Below are 23,170 nucleotides of genomic sequence, written 5' to 3'. Positions count from 1 at the left end.
AATTGTGCTTTCATTCAGAAATATATTTTTAAAAGACTAAATGCTTCAGGAAATTATTAGTGAAAATAGGCTTCTTTAATTCTGCTCTTATTTCAGTAAGTTGTAAGTGGCTTATGTTCTAATTATTAGTGAAAGCTGTTCCTAAAATGGACTGGTCTGTGGGTAGGAAGGTATGAGGAACTGAGGAGTTGCTGCCATCTACTGACAGGTAATGGTAACAGCAGGTGCTTTTTTTTTTTTTTTTTTTTTTTAAAAAAGCATTCCTGGCCCTTTGCTGTCATTTCCCCCTGGCAATGTCCATCAAGTCAGGTGGAAAGCAGATTAATTCATGCCAGAGTCTTTCAACTTATTACAAGGCTATTCTTAGAAAGAAAAACACATTGTGTGACACTATCCCCCTCATCTTTATATGGGTAAAATCTTTTTTAAACGAATATATAATGAAAACAACCCAGAACTCAAAGGTTCTGGCAACTTGAGTATGCTGAGGAGCCAAGGAATCAGTTTGTCATATGATGTCTGTGTGTCTGTGAAAGAATCTTTAAAATCAGAGGGCTGTTTTTATACCAGCTAATTAAAATTATTTCCTCTTCGGCTGCCTCTCTGAAATCACTGGGTAAACAGGGAAGGATTGTTTATGCCTTCTTGAATCTCTGTTTTGGCATTTTGAAAGTATTTAATAGTACTGAGATATATAAAAAATAAAATAAAGTCATCCATAATCATTCTACCCAGTACTGAATTTTGTTAAAATTATCAAAAATATCCAACCAGCTTTTCTTTGTATGTATGCTGCCTTCAGCATATGTGATCTTTTTTATGCCTTTTTTTCTTTTTTATTACAAAATAAATACGTAATCTTTTAAAAAATAATTATAACAATGTCAAAAATTTAACTTTCTCCATAATCCTACCCTACCAGAGCTAATTATTTTAACAGTTTGGTATGTTTCTCCAGACTTTTTTTCCTGTGGATATGTTTATATGTAGTTTAGGTCATAGTCTACATATTTTGGGTCCTGCCTTTGTTTTTGTTTTTTTGAGACAGAGTCTCACTCTGTTGCCCAGGCTATAGTGCCGTGGCATCAGCCTAGCTCACAGTAACCTCAAACTCCTGGGCTCAAGCAATCCTCCTGCCTTAACCTCCCGAGTAGCTGGGACTACAGGCATGCACCACCATGCCCGGCTAATTTTTTTTCTATATATTTTTAGTTGGCCAATTAATTTCTTTCTATTTTTAGTAGAGACGGGGCCTTGCTCAGGCTGGTCTCAAACTCCTGAGTTCAAAGGATCCACCTGCCTCAGCCTCCCAGAGTGCTAGGATTATAGGTGTGAGCCACTGTGCCCGGCCTGCCTTTTCTTTTAATTTGAAATTTTATCAGAAAATTTTATTGGGTTTTTTCATCAAAAAATTAAAATGTGATAGATTTTTCACCCCTTTTTATTAAACTTGTTTTAATTTCCTTAATTAAAACTTTCAAGACAGGCATGTGCTCAATAAATAATATTATCCTACTCCTGGATATATAATCATTACTATGTTTTAAGTACCAATTATGCGTTAAATGCCCTCTGTTGTCCTTGTAAATGATTCCACAAAGTGGACACTGTTATCCTTATTTTAAAGGTAAAAAAAATGGGGTTAAGTAAATTCTCTAGGCTAGCTGATAGATAAAACAGAAATCAACCTCAAGGTTAGCTCCATCTTACTGTCTGCAGGTCCTTGTCTGTTTCATTCCTGTGTGCTTTAATCATATTGTATTCTATATTATGGGTATCTGTAAAATCTTTCTTAATTTCCAAGCTGTTACCCCAGTGCCTAGCATAGACCATCATACACAGTGGGCTTTCAGTAAATACCTACTGAAAAAAAAGAAAAAAACATATCAGACCCCGGGGTTCCCGAGATGTCCCAAGATGGTGGCCATCTAGATTTGTTTTTGCTGATGCACCAGATGGATATTGTCCTGGATCTCAAATTGAGCAGATCCAGTTAGAAATGACTTGCTGGGTGGCACAGTGGAAGAAAAGTCACATCTTCATTGTGGGGGTCTGGGTTATTGTCATTTTGTTGGTTGGCTCAATATTATTTGGTTCCTTAATCACTAATTTTGTGTAAAAATCCATTTTCAGAGATTTCATAACACAATAGATGGTGGTATCACTATGTCAGATAAAAAGTTTGAGGAAAACAGAGGGATGAGTGAACTGGGGAGAGGGAACATGGAATCTTAACCCAATGGGGAGGCACTTAGAAATCACAACTCTTGGGACAGAAAGAAAACCAGGAGATCAATTCATTTTCATGGGGATAGGTTGGGTAAATAAATGAGTGTCTCTTTCTGATCCTGGAATCTGGTTGGACTAGAATTGGCCAAAGGCACAGAGCACTAGTTCCCATTTGCACAGCCTTCTTTGCCCCAGAAACCACTCTTCCCTGGGCCCATCAAGAAATATCCTCTCTGGGCTGGGCGAGGTGGCTCACGCCTGTAATCCTAGCACTCTGGGAGGCCGAGGTGGGTGGATTGCTCTGCTCGAGGTCAGGAGTTCGAAACCAGCCTGAGAAAGAGCGAGACCCCCGTCTCTACTATAAATAGCAATTAATTGGCCAACTAATACATATAGAAAAAATTAGCTGGGCATGGTGGCACATGCCTGTAGTCCCAGCTACCTGGGAGGCTGAGGCAGCAGAATCGCTTGAGCCCAGGAGTTTGAGGTTGCTGTGAGCTAGGCTGACGCCAGGGCACTCACTCTAGCCTGGGCAACAAAGTGAGACTCTGTCTCAAAAAAAAAAAAAAAAAAGAAAAGAAAAGAAATATCCTCTCTAGCTATGATAGATGGAATTCCAAAAAAAAAAAAGCTATTTCCTACAGATGGCCCCAAAAAATGTTGTGTGAGTTCACACAAAGGTCTGACGCTTTACTTGAATTTTAAATGTGCACGTGGAGGTGTGGGTGGATAAGGAGGGGAGATGTGTTCTACGCCTCATTTTCCAATTGCTCTTGCAGGTCTGGCCGGCTTTGCTCGCCTCTGTCCTGGAGACCAATATGAGGTGAGTATTGTCTTGGTCTAGGTGTTGGAATTGAGGACTTGAAGAACAGGAGCTGGTTGTCATTATTTTGCTTCTTAAGTTGTCTCTTTCTTTTTAATTTTTAATTTTGAAAACCATTTTAACCCAATGAGCAAGTTTGGAGATTGATATAAGACTTCCTATATACCTTTCATCTAGATTCATCACCACTTTTTAACACTATGCCACATTTGCTTTGTTATTCTTACTGTTGTCATTGTTATTATTTTACTGAACCTTTTTAGAGCAAGATGCAGACAATTGACCCTTCATCCCCACCACATTCTTGTCCTAAGAATGAAGGGACATTGTCTCGCATAAGATTGCACAGTCCTCCACACCAGCAAATTCAACATTGGCACTTTAGTTAATGTCACCTGATGTACAGTCTATGTCCATGTTTTGCCAGTGTCCCAACACTGGAGTAGGTTTTTTCTGATCTAAGATCCAATCCAGAATCATGACTAAAGAATAACAACATCTAGATCTTTCTTTATAAAAAATACATTCCATAAAGCCTTTGATCTTTTCCTCCTTCAAAAAAGAACTTCTATAATATTTCATCTGACTATCTCCTCCGGAACTTCTATAATCCTACCTCTTGGTTGGGGTGGGGGTGTATCTTCCCACGAACATTAAAGCTGTCTGCACGAGGGAAGACTGCACACCTTCTCCGCAGAGTAGGTTGGATAAGAAGTCCTTGTCTAGTCCCATCTCTCTCATCCTGAGGAAGGATGTTTCTCCTCCTTGCTTCTGACTGCTAAGTAAGTTACAGTTTGTGGCTCCTTGTCTTTCAAAAGGAGCTGAGGTGCGTGGAGAATTAATCCCAATGGCTGCTCTGTTGATGCAGAACTAACAAGCAAGAGAACCATTTGACATGAGTGAGCAGAAGGGCACAGAGCTGTGACCTTAAGAAAACCCTCCACCCCTCTGCCTTAGAGAGGCAGAATTTACTCCCCTTTGAAAAGTCTCTTCCCCTCTTAACATCAGCTCTCCCAAGACCCAGGAGTGAGGGGATGGAGAAGGGAGAAGTGGAAGTCGCATGTGTCCTTGCCCTTTTTTTTTTTTTGTGAGGCAGAGTCTCGCTTTGTTGTCCAGGCTAGAGTGGGTGCTGTGGCATCAGCCTAGCTCACAGCAACCTCAAACTCCTGGGCTCAAGCAATCCTTCTGCCTCAGCCTCCCGAGTAGCTGGGACTACAGGCATGCGCCACCATGCCCGGCTAATTTTTTCTCTATATATTAGTTGGCCAATTAATTTATTTCTATTTATAGTAGAGACTGGGTCTCGCTCTTGCTCAGGCTGGTTTCGAACTCCTGACCTCTAGCAATCCGCCCACCTCGGCCTCCCAGAGTGCTAGGATTACAGGCTTGAGCCACCACGCCCGGCCTGTCCTTGCCCTTTTGACCTTGGTGTTGGGATGGGAGGCGTTGGAACATGAGGGCCGTTGAATGTCTCCTCTCCAGATTTTCATGAAGTATGGCCGGCAGAGGTGGAAACTGAAGGGCAAGATAGAAGTCAACGGCAAGCAGAGCTGGGATGGAGAAGAAACGGTTTTCCTGCCCCTTATAGTCGGGTTCATTTCCATCAAGGTACAGTACTGTCATTCCCATTTCACATCTTTCCTGGCACCATGGGCGGATGGTTCGTGCTGGGGGACTTTACCTGTGACTTCTGCCTGCCCGCCCCCCTGTCCTGCACACTCGTCTGCGGTACAGTCTGTTACAAAGACAGCTGCTGTCACGTCAGAGTGGGCAAAGTCAATGTAAGATGAGCCTTTGAACCATCCACCTGTGATTTCAGATAGGACTCTGAAAGAAATGACCAAACTGCCTAAAAAACAAAAAAAAGTATCCTAGCTTTCTCCTGTGCTGTGACGTAAGGCCTTCCCCCCTCGCCCTCTGCCAGGTCACGGAGCTCAAAGGGCTGGCAACTCACCTCCTGGTGGGCAGCGTGACCTGCGAGACCAAAGAGCTGTTTGCGGCCCGGCCTCAGGTGGTGGCTGTCGACATCAACGACCTGGGCACCATCAAACTGAACCTGGAGATCACCTGGTAGTAAGTTGCCATTTTTTTTACTTCATCATGTGAAAATATATGCTGCAGGCTAGTGCTGTTCAAAGTTGGGGCATAGCCCAAGAGCAGCACCAGGGAGCTTGTCGGGAAGGCAGAGTCCGGCCCCAGCCCAGACCGACCGCGTCAGAATCTCTCAGTCCCAAGAATCTGTTTAACGGACTCACCAGGTGATGTGCACACGGGTGAGAGTTGGAGAAACCTGGGTCATTTCACGCTCCTCTTCCTCCTATTTTAAAATATTTCATTCTGCCTCCTTTCCTCCCTCTCTATTTTTAAATATATGAAGAAATACGCCTTCTCAAGTAAACTAACTTGAAAGAAAATAAGTGTCCAATATGAGATATATTGTCCTCAAAAAGCTCCTGTAATTTAATTCTTGCTATAGTGCTTTAATCGCTTAACCCTCTTTATCTTATATACTTCACGCTGCTCTGGAAAATTATGAATATCTTTAGTTCCTCCACACTCTCTTTACTGAAATAGAGTATTTCCAAAGGGCAAGAGACATCTTTTGTCAAAGCAATGAATTTAAAAGTGGTTTTCCAAAGTCACCCTCTGAGAAAGGTCATGATACGCTATTAACACTGGTAGCTCACATTTGATATTATTTTCCTGGCATGTTACCAAGTAAATATGACATGTTGAGTATTAACATTCAGAGTCTCCTTTACAATGGAGCCAGGTGTGGAAGCAGCAAAGATGTCGTCACCTTGTCGTTGAAATAACACCAGCACCCTTTGCCCAGCCCTTCCTTCCTCATAATCTGCAGGCGCTGACATCTCAAATGCAAGATCATTCTTCTTGCTGGATGAATCGGATATCATGGTGATAGGTGGCATCATTGTGGGCAGACTGTTAGTCTCTTCTAAATCACACAAGAGGCTCTGTCAACTCAAATGAATGGGATTCTATTTTTGAGTGTTTTCTTTAGAACTGCACAATAGTCTGTTAATCTCTTATATTGTTAAAGTGTCCTACAAAGCTCAAAGAATTTCTTGCAGGCTTTTCTAACATCTTGTGCTGTTGGGGCAGGCATTCATATGTTTATGTTTCTAATATCAGTGAGGAAGCAGACACATCTAGGTGTACAGATAAATTGTACTTAAAGCTGTGATAATCATCTTCGGTCCCTTGGGTGGGTCTAGACTTAGTTTTCTGCTTTTTATCTGGGTTTATTTTCTGACATACCAATTTAGCCCAAACCAGTCCAGTTCCCACTGGAGTGAGTTTACTTTAGTATAATGAGGTGCTCCCTTGGCCTGCGGTCCGCTGATTGTAGGTGATTTTAACACACGTGCGCACATGGGGACCTGTTGTTTTGCAGTCCGTTCGACGTGGAGGACACGACCCCGTCCTCAGGCGCCGGGAACAAGGCGGCAGCCCTGCAGAGGAGGATGTCCATGTACAGCCAGGGTACCCCGGAAACGCCCACCTTCAAAGATCACTCCTTCTTTGTAAGTTCAGTGTGATTTCTGGAGTAGAATCGATGAGTCTGAGCAAGTGCTTGCACCTCGTTATTTGAAGTGCTTCCCAGACGGTGCCAGGGATTCTCAGTAATTCCATCAGAGGCGGGGGGCCTCCTCTGTCTTTCCTCTCCCTGCACCCACTTTTCCTGTTGCTTTGATGATGATGTGTAGACTTTTTCCAACGTTCTCTAAGATCAGCCTTTTAAAGAAGTGGCTGTAAATAATGGCCTGCTTGTTTTAATCAGAAACGCTTGCTAGAAAGCCAACAGCACGTGGTAACCTGGTTCTTCCCACTAACTCCCCCTCTTGCTTTGACTTCTGAAGAGGTGGCTGCATCCTTCACCAGACAAGCCGCGGCGGCTGTCTGTCTTGAGTGCCTTGCAAGACACTTTCCTTGCCAAGCTGCATCGCAGCCGCTCTTTCAGTGACCTGCCCTCCCTCAGGCTGAGGCCCAAGGCCGTGCTAGAGTTTTATGTGAGTGTGGCCTGCCCGGGTGTGGAGTGCTTGACTTCAGGGGCTTGTGGCATGTGTGCTTCGGCATGTCTCTTCTTTCGTCATCTCTGTCTTGCTCACTGGGTCACCGGGTCATGGTTGCAGCTGTCCTGTCCTCGGGGTGGGAAACTTGGCCGTGCATGCAACTTTGTTAGAGAGGCGGTTTATCCTTCTCTTCTAATGATTCCTGTTTTTGTGCTGTGATTTTTCTCCGTTGTGGCAAAGATATCCATGGTAACAAGATTTTCATTTTTAAAAACTACTGTCGCACTTAAGGCCAAAGGAGATTTTATTTCAGAAGGTAAATAAGCTTAAGCCTCTCCAAAACTCAAGGAACTCAGAAGGATTTCAACCAGTTTCACTAGAGCTATTTCTATTTGAAGAAGTTCTCAGTCTTAGTTTTTTGTAGTGTTTGTTAATTTTATACTACCTTGGTAAAAGAAACCCTTAATTCACAGGAACACAATAGGTAACCTACACTGTATGTATTGTACATCATGTCACCAGAGAATACACACACACACACAATATCCTGTTCTTCACAGACTTTAGTAATCTTTGAATGTCCAGAGAAGAAAGGACTAAAAGTCTTTGGCTAATAATAATAACGATTGCATCTTATTCATTGAATTAAAAAATTCAGGTGAAAAAGACCAGGCTAAACTCGAATAGAATTTCACACATACCAAAACATAGTAGAGCTAGTGCAGTTGCATAGGTAGCTGTCACCATAATGTGTACATTCACGCTCATATGCCGCAGGTTAGAGGGTTATGGGGGAGAGTTGGTAGAGGTGTAATAGCATAATTTAAACACAGTTAAGATTAGAAAAAGACTTGATGGCTTCCCGTAGCTTTCTGGGTAAACACAAAGGTCCTCAGAGTGGCCATTGCCATCTGGCCACAGCCCAGCTCGGCCCATCACTCACCTTTCCACTCTTTGTCCTCTGCTCCGGCCCCTCCGAGCTTCTCAGTGTCCTCCAAAGGCACCACATGCTTTCAGGATCTCATGTCTTTGCACACATTGTTCCTTCCAGAAAGCTCCCCTTCCACCTCCTCCCACTGCCTCACCCTCCTCTGAGGCTGAGCTCCAGCACCAGCTCTTTCTCAGGCAGCAGCCCTCTGGTTGCTGGGGTCCTCCCCTCACGACACACACTTCTCCCACAGCACACATGCCCTTGCACCGCTGCGTGCGCTGTGGATAGACTCCTTCCCTTGGTACACTGTGAGTCTCCTCGGGCAGACTCAATTTATTCTAACCCGATATTCGCCACTTATGTAGGTGCAGATTTGGGTTTGAGAATCGGAACTCAAGAGAATTGGCTGGGGAGGACTTTGGAATTTCAATAAGACTCGTGACTACTCAATCCCCCTGCCTCCCACCAATGCCTCCCCAACCCCAGCTCCACCCCCGCCATCCCCCCCACCTCACCCCTGTGCTGCCATGAGAGGCGGGCCCAGGAGACCGGATGAGGCTGGGCAGGACCACCCGGAGCCCCCATGGGTTCTGCGAGATCCCTAAGCGACCCCCATGGAGGGGTTCAGATCACAGGACTCCAGGCCTCCCCTATCCCTCCATGGCAGTTCCCCCTTTTCTCTCTCCTAGAGGCACAGGCGTAGGGGGAGGGTGTGCGAGTAGGGGAGGGAAGAAACTAATATAAACAAGCTGGAGGAAAAGAAGATGAACACCAGAACTCACCACTTCAAGGACTTTGGGGAGCACAGTTTCATAATCGCTAATAGAAGGAAACATTCTCAGTCTTAGAAGTGAAGAGCCCGCACTCATAGAGGTTACTTGAGTGTCTCAGTGACACGCCACTTTACTCTTCCTGCAGCTGAAGTAAATCCCTTGCCACCAGACTAGAATGGACAGTTTGGGTGGAACTAACTGCATGTGTCGGGATCTAGTGGCCTCAGATCCTGCAGCCATGGGACCCAGGACATGGCTGGAGGAGGACACGCAGACTTTTTCTTTCTGTCTGCACCCGTTTCACTTGCTGTAACACTTTTGTGTGCTTGGCTTATTCCCAGGATTATTGTGAGAATTCTTCATTGCATATGTGATTAAAATAGGCATTAGCTTGATATTAATACTTGCCATTTACTTTAAAAATCTAATCTGGGCCAGGCACGGTGGCTCACACCTGGAATCCCACCACTTTGGGAGGCCAAGGTGGGAGGATCACTTGAGGCCAGGAGTTCCAGATGAGCTTGGCAACATAGCAAGACCCCAAAATAAGAAAAATTAGCAAGTGTGGTGGGGCATGCCTGTAGGAGGCTAAGGCAGAAAAAAATAAATAAATAAAAATAATCTGGAATCCAAGAAAAATGAGCCGGTTTTGATGGAATTAATCTCAAACAACTAGAAAACCATTTCCACAAAGCAACATTTGGCATTTAGACACTATACACAGACTCCACAGTGCAAGGAAAGTTGACTTCAAAATTGTAATGCCTGAATAAACAAATTATCTTGGTTACCTGGATATTTCTGACCTCTTTCTTCAGCGTTCTGCTTCATGAAGCACAGAGCACACCTGAGACACAGGCCGAGTCTGCTTGGCAGAAGGCTCAGTGTTTGCAGACACACTGGGGCCCTGGGGTTTGCCCCCTGGAAGATAGATGTGCAATGTATTAGTCTTTTTCTCTTATTTCTAGAGAAACTATGCAAATGCATTGCTGGCCTTGAATTATTTATGGCATGGTTACTAAATTAATAAAACATTTTCAAGAGCTTGGGATTTGTGGGTAGAAATTTTCAAAAAAAATAATTACTGAGTAATTGAAGCAGAACAAAGCATCACATCTGTGGAGTGAAATAGCATGAATGTTGGAAAGTCTTTTAAGACAAATGCCAAAAAAAAGGAAAAGAAAAAAAATCAGTAGTATTATTCATAGCTATGGCTGTCAAATATTGTGAGATGCTGGGATTTAGAAAACAAGCACCATCGCCGCCCAAACTTTTCTTTTGAAAAATGTCAAAGCTAAGAATAGTACCGTGAACTTTCACCTGGATTCAACAATGGAAATGGTTTTTAATGGCTTGTTTTCTTTTGCCAGCCATAAACACACACACATCAAGAAATAAAATGCTAATATTATGAAGGTTCTGCCTTTTAAATTTTAATTGCTGTATATTCTGTGTCTGGAGACAAACCATGCCAAATGCATTATTTGTATCAAAAATGGTAATGAAGTGCCTTTTATCCACAGTCGAATCTACCTGATGACATCTTTGAAGATGGAAAGGCAGCCGAGGAGAAAATGCCACTTTCTCTCAGCTTCAGTGACCTGCCCAATGGGGACTGCACCCTCACCCCCAACTCAACAAATCCAGAAATTACCATCACCCCTGCAGAGCTGAACCACAGCGGCCTGTCCTCCCAGAATGAGGGCATGGATGATACCAGCTTGGCATCTTCCAGGAACTCCTTGGGAGAAGGCCAGGAGCCAAAGTCACACCCGAAGAAGGAGGACCCGGAAGAGCCCGGGAGACCTGCCTCGGCCACGTCCGAGCCTTGCCGCCCCCAGCCTGCAGGTGCCGGGGCTGAGCGCCTGTTCCTGCAGAACGATGTCGCGGAGGCGCTTCTGCAAGAGTCCGATGAGGCCTCTGAACTCAAGCCTGTGGAACTGGACACTTTTGAGGGCAACATCACGAAGCAGCTGGTCAAGAGGCTCACCTCGGCAGAGGTGCCAGCGGCCACAGAGCGGCTGCTCTTTGAGGGCTCTGTCAGTGGAGAGTCGGAAGGCTGTAGATCCTTTCTAGATGGAAGCTTAGAGGATGCCTTTAACGGGCTTTTCCTTGCATTAGAACCACATAAAGAGCAGTATAAAGAGTTTCAGGATCTAAACCAAGAAGTCATGCATTTGGATGATATTCTAAAAGTAAGTACCTCTTCAGAAAAATTGGATTAGGTTTGGAAAGAGGCATCCTAAACCAGCATTCTATTTAAACTGGCGTATCTTTTTTTAAAGCCTGTTCAATCACGGGATCAACACACAATCATCATTTAAATGCCATTGATCATTATGCCGATAGTGCACATTCATTTTTGTTTTCCCGGTAACAGGAGATTAACTACATTGATTTGGACTTAAATTAAAAGCTCCAAAGAACTCCTCCAGTCCCAGAGTTAATCCTCCTAATCCCAAATGTGACATGGTTACACTTTGATCGTCATGGTCTCACAGATGTCACCGAGTAGGCTCCCTCTCACGGTATCATGAAAGCAGGGAGCCCCATTCCTGATTGGATCAGCGTTAGCCAGCGCCAGTGTGAGAGCCCCCGGCAGCCTTCTCTCCCTCTCCCACCCTGCATGGCACTGCCTGCTCGGAGGATTCCCTTCTGGATTTGGCCCAAGTCAGCAAGTCAGAATCTCCAATTCATCATCAGAGAATAATCATCAGTTCCGCTCTTGCAGTTAGGGAACCCCAGCCTCTACCAGAGAGATCATCCTCAATCCATGGTGATCAGACAGCGCAGGGTGGAAGTGGGAAGGTAGGATGAGAGGGATGATTGCCTCTCAGGCAGGAGGTCCTAATAATGAGATCATTATTGCTCTATCAGAATGCATCTGTTTTCACCTGGCACATGGATTAAATTTTTTAAAAATACTGCACAAGGCTGAGCACAGTAGCTCATGCCTCTAATCCCAGCATTTTGGGAGGCTAAGGCTATAGGATCACTTGAGGCCAGAAGTTCAAGACCAGCCTGGGCAACATTGCAAGACCCCATATCTACAAAAAATGTAAATATTAGCCAGGCATGATGACACATGCCTGTAGTCTTAGCTACTCCAGAGGCTGAGACAAGAGAGTCACTTGAGCACAGGAGTTCAGGGTTACAGTGAGCTATGATCATGCCACTGCACTCCACCATGGGCAATAAAGTGAGACCCTATCACCTAAAAAAGAGAAAAGAAAACTGCACAAGGAGTCAGAACTTGAATTTTTGTCTCAAATCTCACTGTATTCTTTGCCTTGCCACTCTGATTTATATTGTCACATAGAAGAGAACTTGGATCCTTTTTCTTGAAAGAGCAATTCTTTAGGGGACCTGGTCTACAAAAAGGCTTGAAAGTAAGGTTTCAGTGGCAAGCTGAGAGCCAACCCACAGAAGGCTGTTGCATTCCTTTGTGTGACTGTTTTAAGATGTGGTTCCCAAAGGCATCTGGAACTGCATTTCCAAGGCTTTTCTAGCCATCTTATCTCTCTATTCAGTCATGCTGACCTAGCTCTGGAGGATGTTTGTGCCTAAGATAATTCAGGCTCTAACTCTTCAGGTCCTTGAATGCTCATGACAGATTAGTTCAGCTGTGGGCAGAGCCTCCCAGAAGCAGGGAAGGGCACTCGGAATCTGCTCTCTTTAAAATGAAGTTCAAAAGCATCAGCTCAGGGTTTGTGCCTGGAGGTTGCTTATCTGGTACTCCACTGAGAGAGCATCTTTTCTGCACAGTTGACAGCTTTGGGCAAAAGGCATTCATTTCAGAGAGCTGAGACACAAATTGATCCCACCTGAAGTGAATGCTTTAAAGAAAATCAGTAGTGATAGTAGCTCCTATTTCAAGCATCTGGGATTCTGATGCGTAGTTCAATCCACTGGGAAACACAAAGCACATCATCTGTTAGTTTTATAAAAACCTGGTGGTCACAGATTTCTTTCCAGAGTATTATTTCAGTCTGCTGTTGCTCCAAAACTATCCTGCTACTGAAATCTTCAACTGCCCCTGTTTTTTGTTATGACCAGTATTTAAACACACCCATACTGTACAGGATCAAGTCATGTGGCTAGCTATTTAAGAAACAGGACCCTAGAAGTGGGTTAAGTCCAGACTGGCTCCCTCTCTCCCCCGAGATTGAAAACTTCATGAGAGTTTAGATGTGGGACAGGTAGCTTTGTATCCAGCCAGAATTAAAGCATCAGCTGGACAAAGCCTTCTCTTTTTCTCCCCCCTCCTTCACATTCCTAGGATGCTAAACATCTTGAGGATCAGAAACTAAATGATGCTGCCTCTTGGACGGAGATCACTGAGAGTGAATGAAACAACTGTGATATAAAAGACTGAAAGACGTTTTCCCCGTGTGATTTTGTGCCACCTTGAGTGTCAGAGACAAATCCCCACAAGGCCCTTCCGGCCTTGTGCTAAGAACTCAGCAAGGAGTGCCACCTAACTGGATGGAGGACATTTAGTGCTTCTTACTTGCAGGACTTATCCCATTCAATCCACCCCAGCGTCCTCTTGAATATTTGGAAATATTTCTCTCTGTCTCTGTGCCCACAGCAACTGGCATTGTTCTGTTTGTAATGTTTCAGCTTATGCCCAGCATTAGAGAATGCTCCAGGCCATAGCATGGGTTTGCTCCCGTAATTCCAGGGCCTGGTCAGAGAAGTGATGGGACTTGTTCCTTTCAAGGTAGAGCTCCAGGGAAAGCAGGGCTAGTTCTTATGATGCCCAAGCCATTCATTTTTTCTCCATGATACTGAAAGGAAAAATTATGCTGTGAATATAACCTGAAAATGTAGGACTTCTTACCTAGGGAGCGTGGGCTAGGTAAATATGAGCAGTTTTCCATTTCGGGGATTTGTTGTGTTAGTCTTTTAAAGCAGGTGCCTTAGATAGCTAGCACCTGTCTCAGGACACTGAAGATGTTGTGTCTTGAAATTAGAGATTCATCATCGATTCAGTGACTCTTAAAATTTGTCTGTTGGTTGTATTTTATTTAAGAATGAGCATTAGGCAGAGGGAATATAGCATTTCTGTTTCCCAAAGCTTGTGGTTGTCATTTCTTTTTAAACTTTTTGTCATAAAAATTTTAAACGGAAGTAGAGAACATCCCATAATGGATCCCAACGTGTGTCCATCCTTTAACCTCCGGAGTGATCACCTCATGGCCAATCTTGTTTCATCTATTCTTCTACCTGCTCACTTCCCTCTGGATTATTTTGAAACAAATCCCAGATGTTGTGCCATTTTGTCCATGGTTGTACTTCTTTTTTAGATATATTTTTTAAATGCATTTTTTAAAATGCCAACAAAAAATAAAAGCTTGAAAACAAAAAAAAAAGAAGTGTCGCATTTGCAACTGAGTGTCATGTGTCCTCCTTCTCCTTCTGAATGTGTTGATGCCTTCTCTCCTTGGTGCCTTCTACCTTTGCAGTGCAAGCCAGCAGTAAGCCGCAGCAGGTCTTCCAGTTTAAGTCTTACAGTTGAAAGTGCTTTAGAAAGCTTTGATTTCCTGAACACCTCTGATTTTGACGAGGAGGAAGATGGTGATGAGGTTTGTAATGTCGGAGGAGGTGCTGACTCAGTATTTTCAGACACTGAGACTGAGAAACATAGGTAAGTCTGAAGTTAGTGTCTCCTTGTATTTCTCCTGTCATAGCTGGTACAGTAGTTGTTTGTTACCATTAGAGTAGACCTGGTACACATCTGCAGGGAAGATCAAACTCCCTATGTGAGTGACCAGTTGGCTTACAGTTTCTTTTTATTGTCAAGTACAACATCTAAATATTGCTCGCCTCTTTTGAATTGCTCAAAGGAAAATAAATTTCTTTCCTTCTTTATAAACAAAGGAGAAAATTTTGTATGTATGTATCTGCATACATCTTATAGGGTTCATGGTCTACAAATGGACCCCATGCAACTAATTCCAAATTAATTAGGTATACCCTGTTTCTGGAGAACTCCTACTGGATGGTAAGTTTGGACCTGGTTCTCCTTGGTCTTTATTTTGGGGAGGTTTGTTTTCCCTGTCCCTTTACCTGTTTCTCAGTTGGCTTAAGCCCAGTGAGTCTTTGCATGAGATTAAGCTCATCAACAGAATGTCAAAGCCAGGTTTAAGTCCCATGGCACATATTTTCTTTGGAAATGTAAGAAGGGATGATTGATGACTGATAACTGCCACTGGATCTGCAACCCTCTAGGTGAAGAATGTGACCTCCTTGGTGGGCGGTGGTGAAGGTGACATAGCGTCACTTTCTGCATCAGGCATCCTTGGGCAGCCAAATCACTTTTTTAGAGCTAATGCCTGGGGCCCATGTTGTAATTATAGATGAATAAAACAAGCACAATGGAACATACCTCCATCAGTTGCTGCAAAAGATTAAACATACCCTTTCCCAAAGAAAAGGGTAGATTGCCCACCCATCTTTACCTATGGCACAATGCCACATAAATAGTTTTTCAAGTTGTAGTAGCCATGATGATTCATCCTTCACAAATATTTCTGTGAGAGATGGTATTGTTTTTGGTTTTTGTTGTTCCTGGAGGGTTTCTTCTTCCACAATAGAACCAGGAAAAAAACATGAGAACTAGAAATTACCCCTCAAACAAACTGGGGGCTTAGCAAAGAAAACTTATTAAATGAATGTAATTGCTTAAGTTATACTTCTACATTCTACAATGAGATTTTTCTAGCTTGATTGGGTTTGTGAAATGCTTCTTGACCAAAAACTGTTTTGTATACTTGTTAACGTAAGCTGTTACATGATATAGCAAGGTCAGGCATCCATTTAAACTCTTTCTCTTCTTGCTGCAAGAAGCCTTTAAACAACAAAAATACCACAGCTTTTGTACATTTTGCAAAACATTCATATTAAATATGTCTAATTCAATCAATCTTATGGTATGGCATCAGAGGTATTAGAGAAAAGCGTGTGTGTGTTTGTGTGTGTGTGTGTGTTTTAAATATGTATTGACTGCCATGTGTTCACTGCCAACACACAAACTGAGTGTTTACCCCTTGGAGGCAAATGTAAATCAGAATAAAGCATTCAAAGCCTCTAAACTCTGGTGAATGAGCTTTATAAATTGTAGACACTGGGGAGTGTGAGGCTAGAAGCCAAGAGCTGCCCTGTCCCATCTAGCTGTGTGAACCAGGATATGTTCATTAACATCCTTGCTAGTTGTAGGAAATGAGACTAGAATTCCCTCCCTTCCTAGTTCTCAGATTTAAGAATAAAATTAGATAATATACGCAACATATTTTTTAAACATAAATACTCATCATGATATAACTGTAGACAGTTCAACAGTGAGATTTAAATAAAGCATGAGAGGCAGAACTAAGCTATGCCTCTACATATTCAAACACCCCTTTTAACTTTTGTCTGGGTAGAACATAGTGTCTCTCTTCTTGGCAGCTTTCCTTTTTTCTTTTCCTCAAGTAGCAATTGATCTGAAGCCAGGAAAAAGCTTTGGCAGATTATTTCTTAATGGTATTGCCCTTGAGAAACCACAAATACAGAGGACAGTTTAATCCCAGAGAATTTGGCAGATCACTCTGTCAACAGAGCAGGAAAGTGCGACAAATGCAAAATGAGGGCACATTTCACAGATTTCTTGGTGAACTACTTCATAAATGGTTCATTGTGCTTGAGAAGCAAACAGAGAATTCTGGAAGCAATTTGCATGGTCTTTTAATACTAGGCAAATTGGCAGCCAGGCTGAATTAAGTCATTTTTGAAAGGTATCTCTATTTTTCAAGGTAGGCAAGTGAAAGTGAAAGACCATCACAGGAGCAATTCAGGCCTGACGTGAGCCATGTTGAGTTGACCCGTGGTTTGTGCACAGAAACAGCTAATGTTTTTCCCACCTTCCTGCTTCAACAGTTATAGGTCAGTTCACCCGGAAGCCAGAGGGCATCTCAGTGAAGCACTGACTGAGGACACAGGAGTTGGGACCAGTGTGGCAGGAAGCCCTCTCCCACTGACCACAGGGAACGAGAGCCTGGACATCACCATTGTCAGGCACCTGCAGTACTGCACCCAACTCGTTCAGGTAGGATCAGCGACTGCGTTTGTGTTTGAGAATCTGGGTTGTTTATGTACCAAGAAAGTATGCTTTCATTTTTCAGTTTTGCTGGGGAAATGAGATTTCAGGAATAAGAGAACAGTCCCGCTTTGCTTTGAGCCAACTCAAAAACTCTGATTTGCATGTGAATGCCTCTTCAACCCTGAGTTTTTCATCATAAAACCTAGATTTTTTAAGGTGGTAGGTGGAATATGGCTAGCTCTCAATTTTGACTAATGTGGTAGTAGATGAGAGTAATTTGAGAAAATTTTTTAACAGTATTTGTATTCTGCCATCTGCGAATGGAGTTTGGAAGTCAGTAGTACTGAACATATAGGAATGTTCATGTCACATGAATTTGGTTTTTGCCCCTGGATAGCTAAAAGCAGAGTGCTAAGAAACCTAACTGTTTTCCCAGACCTTGAGTAAGTACTTCTTCTTAGCAATGGGAAGAAATACTTCTCTGGGTCATTATCATCACCAGTCAGCTCTCATTCTAGAATACCATAGAGCTGATTTTTCTTCTCATCTCAAGCTGTCTACCACTTACGGTTTTTCAACAGTGCAGCAAATCTTTTGAAATTCTTTTGTTGAAGCACAGGTTTCCTCTGTCTTAAACAAGGCATTTTTCCCCAAGCATCTACTTGAAAGCTTCCTCCCTGGCTTGTAGCTTGTCTTCTCCTAATATTGTTCTTCTCCCAGCTTGCTTGGATGTGCGTAGAACAGGGAGAAAATGTGCAAGTAAATGTAATAATGGTTTCAGGGAGACCAGCCAAGCAGGAAAGGTGCAAAAAGAGGAGGAATTGTGCTCCCAAGAGTGCAGGACCAGCTGGAAAGCAAGAGTCAGGGTGAGGAGTCCTGGGGGCCCTAGGGAGGCCCCAGGAGGGGCCATTTTGCTTCCTTGGTAACACCCTGGTGGGGAAATGAAGAGGAGCATGCTTCTCCACCACTGCTAAAAAACCTCAGGGTAGCCTCAGACAACTTACATGCAGTGCAAACTGGTTGGTGATTGTAACTCTTGCCACTTGGTTGGCCAACACCCTAGATGAACTCTTCTATCGAGTATTGAGGTTAAAAACCATGATTCTGAAAACCAATCTAGCGGAAGATGCAATTTTTTCTCTGACCAAAATGGGACAAGGATTTTTGTTTACTTATGGCTATTCCATACTCACCAACCATATGAGTGACACAACTTTCACAGCTCTTTATCCTTGCTGAGCCTGACTCTGCGCTGAGCAAACCATCGGTTTACCTGTTAGAGGAAAGTAGCTATTTTGTGAGACATAAGAGAATTCTCTTCCATAAGGGGTGAATGTTTTCTCCCAAGAACTAATTGGCATCTAGTAATCTGTGCAGTATTTCTCCTTATAATAAGGCCATGGTTATAACATTTCTGCTCTTTGGTAGAGAACACCAATTCTAGACAAACAAAAGAGATGGATATGAAGATGTAGATTGAAAGGGCGAGGGCTAGAAACTTAATTTCTCACTTGCACTCATTCCTGCATCTGTGAGTTTACTTATTCACTTGGTATATAATTGCAGAGAGATAAAAATGGGCATCCTCTGAGACTCATAATAGCTACAATTATTTTTGAATAAAGCAGTTCATTGCTACTGTATTTACTTACATGAAAAGTGTTAATACATAATTGCTACACTAGATTTTTGAGTCTGAGATCCTGTTTGTTTTGGAGTTCACATGCATTAGACAGTGCAGCATGGAAGTCTGAGGCTGCACCCTGCACCCGTGCCTCCCAGGTGACCAGGGCAGATCTCTGAGAGACACAGAGAAGAGTAGAACTTTCAGGGTACAAGTGACTTACATCCTTTTCTGTCTCAGCCCTCTTCATTCTTATGACCCACACACAAGTAAAACTGCTTAGTGCTTTTCTGACCTTAGGCAGGTTACTTAACCTCTCTGTGCCTTAGTTTTGTCACCAGGAAAATGGGGATCTCAATAGGACCTACCTCACTGGGTGGTTGTGAGAAATCACATAAGCCTCAGACCAATGCCTGGTACGTTATAAGCGCTCATTAATTGTAATGAGATAGCTCTGTAATTATGATTACTATACAATCCTCTCTTAATTTTCAGCTTGAAAACAAACAAAAAAATAAAACCATACTGCGAAAAATTTCCATACTCCTAAAACAAATCTTTTTCTGCTTACACATCGAGACACAGCCTAAATCTGCCCTTGAGGTTTCAAAAAGGAAGATCAGATTTACAGTACATAAAAGGGAAGGCAGCTTCATAGTAACCTTGCAGCTCTACTACTGAGAAAATGCCAGACTTTATGCAGGCATGAAAAAACGGAAAGCAACAAAAACATGTCTGATTCCATCAGATGTTGTCACCTGCGTGGAATGAGGAACATTACCGAGCTAGAACAAAAACATTGTAGGAGTTTATTTAGCATCATTACCACATTCAGGAAGGCTGGTTAGGGAAAGCTCTGTTGACAACAACATAATTGAAACAGTGGTTTTGTTTGTTTTATCAGCAAATTGTTTTCTCAAGCAAAACCCCATTCGTGGCGCGAAATCTCTTAGAGAAGCTTTCTAGGCAGATCCAAGTGATGGAGAGACTCGCAGCTGTCAGTGATGAGAACATAGGAAATATCAGTTCTGTCGTGGAAGGTAAGTACCTGCCAAATACACCAGCATTCATGTAAACGATGACGCCCCTAGCCCAATCTGCTGCCTGTGACTGTTCATTGCGTTGTTGGAAAAGCAGAAAAGCAATCTTAGGCCATAGAATAGAGTAAGATCTCTATACTAGTTGGTCTGGTTAACACTACAATTCAGCCTTCTGAGTCAAAACATCAGACACAGGCTGGGCATGGTGGCTCACACCTGTAATCCTAACACTCTGGGAGGCCGACGCGGGTGGATCGTTTGAGCTCAGGAGTTTGAGACCAGCCTGAGCAAGAGTGAGACCCCGTCTCTACTTAAAAAATAGAAAAAAATTAGCTGGGCATGGTGGCGCATGCCTGTAGTCTCAGCTACCCAGGAGGCTGAAGCGGGAGGATTGCTTGAGCCCCGGCATTTGAGGTTGCTGTGAGCTAGGCTGATGCCACGGCACTCTAGCCTGGGCAACAGACTGAGACTCTGTCTCAAAAACAAACAAACAAACAAAAAACAGCAGACACATAGCTATTTCTTTTTTTCATATATACATGTATTTTTTTTTTCAGAGCCAGGGGTCTCACTGTGTTGCCCAGGCCAGTCTCATTGAATTCCCAGGCTCAAGTGATCCTCCTGAATAGTTGAGACTAGAAGCATGCGTCACTGCACCCAGTTCCATATAGTTTTTCCTATCGGGCCTCCACCTCCCAGAAGTCAGACACAGACCCAGAGACAGCGTCCACCTAACAGGCAGAGTTTCACAGACTTCCTGGTGGTGTGATTCCCTTCAGGGACAGAAGGTCAGGACCGTTCTTGTGCCGTGGACCTGGCTATGGCAACTCCTATACTGACCGTCAAATGGAAGATGCTTCCAAACCTTGCTGGGAAAATGCAGAGATGCATAGATTCAAAGGCCCCAGGAGAGTCCCTGCTTCTGAGAGTTCTAAATAGAGAACTTGACATGGGGAAGGTACCTTTGAATTTGTGTGGTCTGTCTACAGAGCACTTTTGTAAAGACAAGAATTTATGTCTCTTTTCACATCAGATATTCAGTGGAAGTAAGATCTTCTAGATCATCTTTGATTAAGCCTTAAACTCCCTTTCCTATACATTTCTGCCTCCTGCATCCATTCCTACTAGAAGCAAGTGACCTAGGCAGGTCTCTGCGAGGAATATCAAAGGGCAGGACACTCAGGCTGCGAGTGACTTATGTCCTCTCTTCTCCAGGCCCCTCCTCACAATCACAGCCACATCCAAGTGAAATGTTGATCCTGCACTACCGGGGACCATGCTGTCCAGTCACTGCAGTCTGAGAGCCCTCTGGCCACCTACTGCTACATTCCCCCCCTTAGCAAAGTCTGCTAAAGTTTGGGTTTCTGGTTCTGCGTGATTTTTGCTATAATGTTACAGGGGATGAGATGATTGGAATGTCTCCCAAGGGTAGAGCTGCTGTGTTTCTTATCACTGAAAGCAAACAACCTTGTGTTTTCCTTCCATTTTCTTTGGTCTCCCATGAGTTCCTCGTCATAACTTCTTTACCCTTTGGACCATCTGCCAACCACAGAGGAATCTTGTAGTTCCAACTGAAAACTGCAGACCTGTAGAAAAACACAACCCACAAAGGCCCCCAATCTCACTCCCCCCTTCCCCACCCAGGTACATGTCTCCATCTGCTTCCTTTAACACGTGTCATGGGATGGGGGTTGCTCTTCTTTTCCAGCTATACCAGAGTTTCACAAAAAGCTGTCTTTGCTGTCATTCTGGACCAAGTGCTGCAGCCCAGTTGGTGTCTACCACAGCTCAGCTGACAGGGTGATTAAGCAGCTGGAAGCCAGCTTTGCCAGAACCGTCAACAAAGAATATCCAGGACTTGCGGACCCAGGTACAAGACAGCAGCAGAGAGAGAGTTTCTGTCCTTTAGTGTGAGAGTGTGCACGGATGGGTCCCCCACCCCTTGCCCCACAGCCTGAGGATGGGGGAGGCACACAAAAGGCCAGCTCTGAAAAAACGGTGTCCTCTCCAGGGAAAACAGCATCCACTCAGTTAGATTTAAGAAAAGAAAGATGTTGAGCAGGTTTTAATTCAAAATATCAGCAGTGACTTTTAACGCTACTAAATTTCTGTGTATTACTATTTCTGTATGTATACTTTTTTCATCAAAATGTCACCAAAGTGGCAGTGTCAAATGATATAACCACTTTGGAAAAATTTGTTTGGCAGTTTCTACAAAGGCTCAATATACCCTCTACCCTATGATCCAGCAAGCCCACTCCTAAATATATAAAGAGAAATAAGTGCTATGTTCACAAGAGAGGACGTGTATCAAAAGAGTCATAGCAACTTTATTCACAGGAGCTAAGAATTTGAAATAACCCAAATGCCCACAACAAAAGGATGGATAAATTTTAATATATTCATATTATGGAGTGTTACACAGTAATTTTTTTAAAGAACACATTGTTGCCACAAGCAACGATTGGATGAATCTCAGATACTTTGTTGGGTAAAAGGAACCAGATACAAAAAGTACATACTATTTGATTTCATTTATGTGAAGTTCAAGAAGAGGCAAAACTAATTTATGTCGATAGAAGTCAGATTGTTAGTTACCTGTGGTAGGGATGGGCGGGTAGCTATAGACTGGGAAGGGCACAAGAAAAGCTTATGGGGTACTGGCCATCTTCTACATGTGATCTAAATGGCAGTTGCACAGGTATGCACGTGTGCAAAGACCGTCCAGCTGTACACTGAAGACTAGCTCACTTTGTGTACTTCCCTCTCTTATACCACAATGAAAGATAAACAAATGAACGATTGAATGAATGAATAAAAGGTTATGTTTCTTAAGCTGCTTTGTATCTTTCCCTTCCAAATAGTGTTTCGAACCCTGGTGTCCCAAATCCTGGACCACGCCGAGCCTCTGCTTTCCTCCAGCCTCTCCTCAGAAGTCGTCACCGTTTTCCAGTATCACAGTTACTTTACCAGCCACGGTGTGAGTGACCTAGAGAGTTATCTCAGCCAGCTGGCCGGGCAAGGTAGGGCATGCTCTTTTGTCACACTGCAGTGGTAGCTCAATTCGAATCTCTCATTCTCCTGCTTCTAAAGTTGAACGTATTTTTTAGTTGAATGTGGGTTTTCAATTTCAAAACTGTAATTATTCCTCGCAGAGTATTATATCCCATTTTTTATTTGACATTATATTCTGTGTTATTAAATACTCTTTGTGTTTTTATTAGATTATATTAGTTATTAGATTAATATCCCTGTATACTAATGTAGTTGGTTGTATTATTAAACAACATAGGTTGTTTTCTGTGATTCTTTTATTTGGATGTTATAATAACATAATACTGTCTCAAGGTTTTTACTAGGCCATTTTTTTGCACTAGGGTTTTACAAAGCTATGAGATTGGCAGAATATCCACAGCAAGCAAAACAGGAAATTAAAGTAAAAAAAAAAAATCTAGATAATTCATAAATTTATCCACTGTGTAAAGGATGTTACTCTACTGTTGGAACATGAATTTTAGAGTTTATTTTCCCATCTGTACTGACCAAACACACTCTCATCCTAGTGTTTTTGTGACTAATAGATGCCCATGCTAGATATTTAGTTAGAGATTAGAAATATATTTATAATATATA

At 43.0% G+C, this 23,170-nt stretch overlaps 1 protein-coding gene across 6 annotated transcripts in view; it reads left to right on the top strand.

Moving 5' to 3' along the window:
• RIPOR2 (RHO family interacting cell polarization regulator 2) overlaps positions 1–23,170 on the top strand; it is a 207,802-nt gene that overhangs the window by 170,914 nt on the left and 13,718 nt on the right. For 4 of the 6 annotated variants that reach the window (XM_012741341.2, XM_012741342.2, XM_012741345.3 and 1 more), the window contains 10 exons: positions 3,009–3,052; positions 4,535–4,660; positions 4,977–5,125; positions 6,468–6,597; positions 10,314–10,985; positions 14,259–14,440; positions 16,711–16,879; positions 19,402–19,537; positions 21,246–21,407; positions 22,402–22,560. In XM_012741341.2, coding sequence (XP_012596795.1) covers positions 3,009–3,052; positions 4,535–4,660; positions 4,977–5,125; positions 6,468–6,597; positions 10,314–10,985; positions 14,259–14,440; positions 16,711–16,879; positions 19,402–19,537; positions 21,246–21,407; positions 22,402–22,560 — 1,929 coding nt within the window. Of the gene's footprint in view, positions 1–3,008; positions 3,053–4,534; positions 4,661–4,976; positions 5,126–6,467; positions 6,598–6,933; positions 7,084–10,313; positions 10,986–13,069; positions 14,169–14,258; positions 14,441–16,710; positions 16,880–19,401; positions 19,538–21,245; positions 21,408–22,401; positions 22,561–23,170 lie in introns of those variants that run through there. The other 2 variants (XM_012741349.2, XM_012741348.3) reach the window with 2 other exon arrangements.

This window comes from Microcebus murinus, chromosome 15, assembly GCF_040939455.1.
Source record: "Microcebus murinus isolate Inina chromosome 15, M.murinus_Inina_mat1.0, whole genome shotgun sequence".
Classification (NCBI taxonomy): domain Eukaryota; kingdom Metazoa; phylum Chordata; class Mammalia; order Primates; family Cheirogaleidae; genus Microcebus; species Microcebus murinus.
This window is presented reverse-complemented; position numbering and strand designations above follow the sequence as displayed.